Here is a 9,195-nt window from a genome sequence, read left to right as displayed (position 1 = left end):
CTACAATAAACTGTGTATTTTTGGTGATCCTTTAAAGAAAACATTTGTTTCGCTGGCTGGATGGAGGGGTTAAGAGTATTAATAAAGGTTCACAAAATTTGCAAAGAGCACTGAAGCTGCTCTGAAGGCTCATGATGGCCTGACTCACACTTCATGTCGTTTTTTTCTTTAACTTGTCACCTAGAGAGAAAGGGAATGGTTGTGTTTGCTGTATGTAGAGAGGTAAACAGTGTGCTTTGAACAATGTATTGTGCATTTGAAGATGAGAGAGAAGAGGAAGAGAAGATGTGGCACAAGGATGAAGAGAAGAAAGCAAGAGAAGCAGAATAACAGGCAGACAGAGACTGATTGTTCGGTGTCCTCGTGCCTTATTTAGATAGATTGATAGATTGAAAAGGCAGCCCACCCTCCTGTAACCAGTGGGTCTAGAGCTGCCCACAGGTTCACCCTGTACTGAAGTGAACTTGAGAAAGGCTCTGGCTCTCTGCCAGCTCCAGGGAGAGTTGCTGCTGACAGCAAACTCAGACCTGCTGTGGGAGGTCTAAACATGAAAAGTACAACTTCCACCTTGGAAATGCAAAAAAACTGGCCATCTGTGGTTCAATTCACTTCCAGTTCAACTGCTGTCCTTGAAAACAATGAACATATGGACTGTTTATGAGCACTGCAACACTATGTGTCTCACCTGAAACAATCGGTGCGATATAAACAGTGACCAGGAGAAAAGGTTTGCATTTATTTAAAAACAGAACATCCAATACTCCAATCACTCACCTAGCTTTATTAATGTCAGATCTGATGAGAAATAATCTATAGGATTATAGTATTATGACCATAAAAGATAACTGAAAAGTGTAATCCATCACCATCAGTAATGTGCATTGCTGTCTGTCATTGTCTCTTCTCTTATTCCGCCACCAGGAGGCGCCAAACTACCCACAACAGACCCCTGCTGTATTAAACAGACTTGGAAGAAATATTCAGATTTTTTTACTCAAGTAATTTTTAAATACTTTTTTTTTTGGTTTGTTTTACTGTTTGCCCATTGGTGATTTATGTTGTGTTTTGTTTAAATTAATAAAAGAAAAAAAAGTAGTAAAATATATTATATTTGGATTATAATTATGAATGAATGCTAATTAATATAATTAATGTTGCAGCAGGTGATGTGGCACTGATCTTTACTTCTATATTGCTGGGTATACCCATACATTAAAATAAATATATAATGTATTTTTATGGACAAACTATAGCCTAGCTTCATCCGTATCCATCCATACAATTACATTATAATGTATTTATGTAATAATAAAATCCACAAAGTAATTAAAGTTATGAAATAAAAGTGTAAAAAGTACATTTTTACCTCTTAAATGTAAGAGGAGTATAAAGTTGCAGAAAATGGAAACTCAAATTAAGTACACACAAGACTCCTTGTGGTGCTTGTTAGTGTTTATAATTATTACTATAAAAACTTTTCTTTATTTCCACTCCAAACCAGCACATCCTGACAGCTGCTGTGACCTCTTGTGGACTAAAATATGCAGCACACCAAATACATACAGAGACAACAGGAAACTGTACCTCTCTGTACTACACTGATAGACTCCAAACTCAGTAAAAGAGGCACAAGTAAAAAGTGATGAATTCAAATACGGACTTAAATGATATTCCAAACTTAAAACCTGATCTCAGATTCAGTAAACTGCATTCTCTTTGGTCAAACATATTTAAAACAAATGACATATGGAAATAAAGTTTGACAACAGTGTGGATAACACCAAAACACATCGATTAGAAAAGATTAAGATGGTGCATCATATGATAAACATATGATAGACACATGATGTACTTTGTGGCAAAATATATACAGTACTACAAAGCTAAGAGGTACAGATCAGAACTGAATACTAAAAAGATTAAAGACAAAAAGCATTATGCAGACTTAAAAGTGGATCCATATCAAGAAGAATCAATGCACGTATCAAACACATGGTCTTATTACAGCTGATGACTCATCATACGACTTCACTTAAAGCTTAAAGCTAGGGTGGTCCGTAGCGTAGTGGTTTACACAGGCTTTACCCTTTACACTTTACCGCATGTCCTCCCCTCTGTCACCCCCTTTCTATCTGTCTCTCACTTTCAATAAAGCATCTAAAAATGCCAAAAAAATAATCTAAAAAAAAAAAAAAAAAAAAAAAAAGCTTAAAGCTAGCAGACCTGCACAGACTCATTCAAATCACATAAATCAGCAGGTGACTGAACAACCATGAGATCTGTAGACTCTGTCCCCGCTCACTGTAACATCAACAACAACACAGCAGCTTTATGTACAGGTAACAACTACAGCACATAATAGCATCATCTTCTGCACAGCAATGAAGCAACTAAAGGTTTTAAAATCTCAAGTCTCCAAACTACCTGCAGCATCTCCCTGTCACTCCTGAGTTGGCCACTCCCTCAAAATGATATAGGTCAGCCCTTCAGACCTCTGTTTTGCCTCCAAAACACCAGCAAGAGCAAAGAGACTATGGATGTGAGTTATTCTGTACAGTTTTTACCTTAATAATTCATTTGGTTGATTGATATTGCATATAATTATTGTTTGAAGTTTTTGTTTGATTAAAACAGATTAGCGAGTTTATTTCAATGTGGTCTGAGTAAATGAAAACCCACATTAAAGATCCATGAATGAGGTAAGTTGAAAGAGTAACCTAATTTATTATTATCATTTGTTTGAGATTATTAAGATCAGTAATGCTTTTTTTCATATTTCTTTGTATAGAAAAAAATCACCCACCAATCATCCACTCAACTGTTGACCATTAAACTGCATTTGTCTTCAATAGAGACAGTGGGCCAACGGCAAAACAAACATTGCAGTTTCTTTAACAGGTGAGCGTCACAACAACCAGCAGGACAGATATTATGTTGTGTAATGCGCGATTTGATGGTGAAGCTGCGTAACGATAAGACAGAAATAAAACGTGATATTTAGTCACACCAAACTCACCATCTAAAAACGTTCCCGCTCTGCGTCTGCAGCATCCTGCGTCACAGCTGCACGTGAGCAAAACGGAGGTCCCGTCACATGATGACCTTTCACCTGCCGCGGGTGGTCATGTGACGTACACTAAGCCAATTTTTTGTAGCTAAATTACTAATAACCGTAAATGTTCTTTTTAATAAGGGCCACTGGCAGGCCTTCACAAAAATTAGAATTAAATAAAAATAAACTTGATAAAAGGGCACACACACACACACACACACACACACACACACACACACACACATATATATATATGTGTGTGTGTGTGTGTGTGTGTGTGTGTGTGCCCCCTTTTATCAAGTATATATATATATATATATATATATATATATATATATATATATATATATATATATATATATATATATATATATATTAGTAGGGACACTGTAGGGACATTTCAAGAGTTACAGCATCAAAGTTGATAGCAAAAAATAGTAAACAGCAGTATAAACTTGAAATTTAAGAGAGATATTAGCAAATAAACAAGTAAAAATCTAATAAAGTATTAACAATTTACAATATTAACAAGTAGAAATATAAAAAAAAAAGTATTAACAATTAAAAAAGAAGTTACTAGAAGTTATAATTTATCATAGGCAGGACAATATCTGTGTCACATTACTATACGATAAATGCCTCACCTCATATACTGTTTAGTATTCAGCAAACAGAATGATGTCATTTTCAGTTAGTTAGATTTATTCCCATACATGCACTAACCTTTTATCACCAGTAGGTGTCAGCCACACGTAGCTTCAGAAAGCACACACGCTGAGCTCCTGTTTGAGCTCAACACACAATTGACTGATAATGTATGGAGCACATTATTATTTCAAGGTTACTTATTAAACACAAGACCAAGCACTTTTGATTTTAACCTTAAAAACTCTTCTTGACCCCAAATGTTCTCTTTAACTTAAAGCTAATCTGAGTAAAAGAATACAAGACCCATCTAGGTTTTAATTATTACAAACACAGATTTTGTTATTTTTGATTTCCAAAAAATAACAGAATTAATTGTATCACTGTACGATTAGATTCACACTGAGCTGTGGAGGAGAATACAATATGTTTTAAAACATACAACATGATGAAACCTCAACATCATATGTTGAGGTTTCAAAACAAAACAAAACACGACAAAATCATCGTTATCAAATCATTATTTTATTGGTAAACAGATATGCATCTTCAGCTCAGTTAGTCAATTTAAGATATAATTATCTAATATATGATTGTTAACTTTTTGTTAATATTGTCTTAAGAATATAGATAATATATAGATACCATTTTGATTTCTCTCCATTCTCATTTTCTCTTTCATTTATTTGGCATTAATTTGCCAAAAAAGTATGAATTTTATAATGATTTTTTCTCAAGATTTTTAGATTTCATGATAATATGGTTATTGTGAATTCTTTTGTCCATGATGTGAAAATGTGATACTGTGACAGCCTAAATTATCTTTATATTGTTACTTAGAAAATAACACATGCCTCTCTGGAAATAAATGTCATTCCAATGTTGAAAAAGAACCTTTTAGCTGGAATTTATATAATTTGCTTTTTTTTTTTTTTTTTTTTTTTACTTATAAAGTGAAGTATACATGTAAGGAGCATTCTTTACATGTGTGTAACACAGGGGCACCATGTTGGGGTGTGACCCTGACTATAGTCTTCATCTGGACCACCATGAGCAGAAATACAGATCTAATCATTCAGACATTTTGCTGAAAAGCTAACAAACTGTATCCTCCACCAACACCATGATCCTTTCTAATGCTTTTTTGCCCTCATTCTTATTTTCTCCCTCCCTCTCTCTCTTGTCCAGCCCCATCTTCTGGCCCCTCTGCGCAATCTGTGCCTCTGCCACCTTTGGCACCAGCCCGCCCACCGGCACCTGTGCCAAGCCTGGCAACCCAAACCAAGACGCTCTGCTTTGGCTCAGTTCAATTGACTCGTTTAGGCAATTGCACCCTAACTCTGATCTTTATGGCGGGTCCCTTATTTATCCCAGGCCTTTGTGTGAAGGCAGCTCCTTATCTTATGCTGCCCTGTAACATTTCTATAGGGATCACAGTGTTCATATTGGCCCAATTCTTCTAACTGTATCAGTAAAAGATTCAATAATTGTGGATTATGTGTAGGCTTTCCAAACAAATCATGAAGTAATCCTATATTATTTGAATGATATCACTCTAAAATTGTCAATAATAGGATTGCTATAATTATTTCCTCTAAGGGGATTGTTTTCCTAAACCTTCAATATGAGATTAACCCCGTTTTTCCCAAAGATAGAGGCTAACAGAAGCGGTTTGAATCCAGTGCGGTTTTTTGCGCCATTCACTCCTTATTCCATTTTCTCTTTCAGCTCAGTGACAGATGGCGAGTCCCTCTCCCCCAGGGGAAGCCAGTCTCTGTGAATGCGGCCGCATGTCAATCACCGGCTCTCATGTGATGGCTCTTGCCAATGACGTGCCAGCCATATGGGCCTGGCATCAGAGCTGGTATGTAACCCACCCAGTCCTGCCTCTGAGGTGCCACACGGATCCCTCCACGCGTTTGGGCTGGGGATAGCAGCAGCATCAGCAGCAGCGAGCAGACAGACAGAGTGGAAGAGGAGAGAGAGGTGTGAGAGCAGAACACAAGCATCCGTGCAGGGCGTGTGGATGTGATGCCCACCCGGAGAGAGATGGTGTAAACAAACCCGCTTTGCCCCGTCACTGAGCTCCACCACCACGGAGGTAGGTTCCACATATATGGATTTGTTTTGTCTTTGTGCGTTCATGCCTGTTGTATTCCGAGGCAGAAAGAGTGATAAGAGACTATTTTCTCAAATCCTTCGCATCTTTTTCTTGCTTGCAACGCGATCAGATAGGTTTGAATCTCTTCTTCAGTGCAGAAATTGATCTAAAAACGTTGAATTTGATTGATTTTTTCCCACATGAATCTACAGATTCTCAAGGCATAGGCTCTTTTTGGCACTTTTGCATGATCATTTTAAACGTATTACGTTAGAAATTGTCTATTTTATTGTATTTCATTATAAAATCGCGGACTAGAAAACGTAAAGGTGTGTGTTATTGTGTGTGTGTGTGTGTGTGTGTGTGTGTGTGTGTGTGTGTCCCTGCACGACGCGCGTCACGGCACTGTGTGGGGGTTGAAGAATTCTCCATAGAGATACGCAGGCTAATTGACAAGGTATTGGTTTGCATTAATTACATTTTGCTTACAAGATTAGAAAAAAAATATGGTCTCCTCATGCACAGCTGAGCTCGCAGTGCTGGGGACAGAATTCAAAAAGCAACATTTTTTGGTGGGGATGTTGCAGCTTCTTTTATAAAATGTTGCTTCACTAAATAACTTGTCTGTTTTGAGTGAATTTTACTCAGTGTGTCACCAGAATCCAGAGGGGGGGATGCATCTATTAAGTAAGCTTTTAAACGAATTATGGGGATGAGATATCACAATAAAATCTCGCCTTGTGACCCTTTTAATGCAGATTTGATTAACATAAAAACATGCATTGATAATTAGGGGGGGAAATGAGATTCCAGGTCGATATCTAAAGCACACTCCATCGCTTTCTGTCAGACGTGTAAAGAGTCAAGAACGACTAAAGTTCAGCAAAGGAAAAAAAATGTCAGTGTGTGTGTGGCCTGCTGGTGTCCGAAATGGGCTTCAAAACCCTGCAAAGACTCTGGTCCGAAATGCATTTTTCAGCATCGGTATTATGATTATTCTTAAAACATTTTGTGAAATATCTGCAATGATTCGTACAGAATTATGTGCATTTTTTGATCACAGAAACCATCTCAAAGGCGTATTTTAATAACTAATTTTAAAGTGGATTGTATAAAAAAACCTGTTTATTCAGAGATATAATGAACATATTTAGGACTTTGTGGTCCAGTTTGGCCTGGCTGTGCTGGAATTCCTCCAGGTTGGTAATTTATAGGGTGGAGGAGGGACCGGCACCCTTTAATGCGTCCCTGGGGGACCTTCTGGAGCAGGCCAGCACCGCTCCCTGTGCCGGACTGCTGCGGGGCACAGACCGAGGTACACATGCTGTGGCCCAGACTGTTGCTTTGTGCCATTAAAATAATCATATTTCATTTATAAAATAAGATAAAGAATATCAGGTCTTTCTGAAATATTTGCTAAAGAAAAATAAAGGTGGGGAAAAAAGATCTACATTATACAAAAACTTCTGTGTTTTAAGGCCTAATTTCTCCAGGTCAATGTTATATTAATTCACTGGATTTATGTCAGAGAAAATAATACGAAAACTGGTAAATACCACAGACAGTTTAATTTGTGTGTGAAACATTTACGGAATAGTAATTAGTTTGTTTGGCCTGAGGGAAGGGACACACACAGCCTACGGCCTTGTGGGAGCTCACTGATTGTTAACAGCGCACCTACGGGTGCAGCAGGGTGCAGGCAGTCCAGATTAAGTGTCCACTGTGTCTCCTGCAGGTTGCTGCCACGATGTTGAGCCGTCTGTTCAGCGAGGTCTTGCCGGACGTCCAGAGGCTCGCGGCTGACTGGGTGGAGGACAATGAGAATGACGACAAGGACAAGGACGAGCACGAGCACAATTCCCATGACCTCGAGGACGACGACCTGGACGAGCCGCTGGAAGGCAGCAGCCGGGCCGAGTCCGAGATGGCCGGCGACGACGATGAGGACGATGAGGCCGAGGAAGAGGAGGGCGACGACGAGAACAGCGGAGACAAACCCAAGAAGCGCGGCCCAAAGAAGCGCAAGATGACGGCGGCGCGCGTGGAGCGCTCCAAGGTGCGTCGGATGAAGGCGAACGCGCGGGAACGCACGCGCATGCACGACTTAAATTCCGCGCTGGACAATCTGCGCAAAGTGGTGCCGTGCTACTCCAAAACCCAAAAACTCTCCAAGATAGAGACTCTGAGGCTGGCCAAGAATTATATTCTAGCCCTTGGGGAGATTTTACGCAACGGGAAGCGGCCAGATGTGGTGGCCTACGTGCAGATGTTGTGCAAAGGTCTGTCCCAGCCCACGACCAACCTGGTGGCTGGCTGTCTGCAGCTCAACACCAGGAACTTCCTGACTGAGCCGTGCGCAGATGGAGCCCGCTTCCACATGCCCAGCTCCCCGTTCTCCGTGCACCCCTACTCCTACCGGTGCTCCCGCATCTCCAGTCCGCACTACCAACCCGGCAGCGGTGCGCTTAACGTGCGGGGCCATTCCTACGGTCCCGGGTACGAGGCCGTGTATCCGCCAGGTGGGACGTCCCCTGACTATAACAGCCCGGACTACGAGGCCCCGCACAGCCCGCCCGTGTGCCTGAACGGCGGGCTGTCCGGGAGACAGCAGGAGCCCTCTGAGACAGACAGGAACTATCATTACTCTATGCATTACGGACTGACCACGTCCCGGAGCGGCCACAGCATACCCTTTGGGCCCTCTGGAGCGCGCAGTGGCGGTGCGCACTCGGAAAACATTCCACCTTTCCACGACGTGCACTTGCACCACGACAGGGCGCCGCCGTACGAGGATCTCAATGCTTTTTTCCACAACTGAGCTCACAATCAGACCCTATAATGACAATCCTATCATGTGTAATATTGTTTGGGAAACAAGAGAAGCTTCGGAAAGGATAAAAGATGGAAGTCCTCCGATTACCTTCTGTATTCTACTGATGTCATCCCTATACTGTTGTACATCCTATCAAAGTGTGTCCAGTAATCTCCTGTATGCAGAATGAGTGCAACTGACATAAAAAGATGTATAGGCCTAAACATGTTATGACACAAACAACAGAAATAAAAAATGTTTTATAACTGTCTGGTATGATCCAACAACTCTTCTTCCAAACATCAGGGGGGCGGAACATTCTGTAGGCCTAAGACACTTTCATGAAATTATTTTAGTTTACAGGTATAAAACTTGGTTTTAAAAAAAGACTTCCACACACACAAAATCTCGTCTGAAATAAAAGCATTGATAATCTTTGGCTCTAAGTATGTTAAGATATTTAGTTTAAAAAAATCTTAATTGAAAGTAAATAATTAAAGGAGGCACATCAAAAATATTTAGATGTACTTATCTTTTATTGAAAACAAACATTAAAATCGCTTGATGAAAGGTTTAGCTGCCGTT

The 9,195-nt window shown here is 40.1% G+C and overlaps 1 protein-coding gene across 1 annotated transcript; it reads left to right on the top strand.

The window, feature by feature from the left end:
* Nucleotides 1-5,688: 5,688 nt before the first annotated feature.
* LOC131959573 (neurogenic differentiation factor 2-like) lies at nt 5,689-8,881 on the top strand. The gene is made up of 2 exons (XM_059324778.1): nt 5,689-5,798; nt 7,534-8,881. The coding sequence occupies exon 2, from the start codon at nt 7,546-7,548 to the stop codon at nt 8,614-8,616; it is 1,071 nt and encodes a 356-aa protein (XP_059180761.1). The 5' UTR covers nt 5,689-5,798; nt 7,534-7,545; the 3' UTR covers nt 8,617-8,881.
* Nucleotides 8,882-9,195: the final 314 nt, after the last annotated feature.

The sequence above is a fragment of the Centropristis striata genome, chromosome 21, assembly GCF_030273125.1.
Source record: "Centropristis striata isolate RG_2023a ecotype Rhode Island chromosome 21, C.striata_1.0, whole genome shotgun sequence".
In the NCBI taxonomy this organism is placed as follows: Eukaryota; Metazoa; Chordata; class Actinopteri; order Perciformes; family Serranidae; genus Centropristis; species Centropristis striata.
Note: the sequence above shows the minus strand (reverse complement) of the source record. Positions and strands in the feature narration are given on the sequence as shown.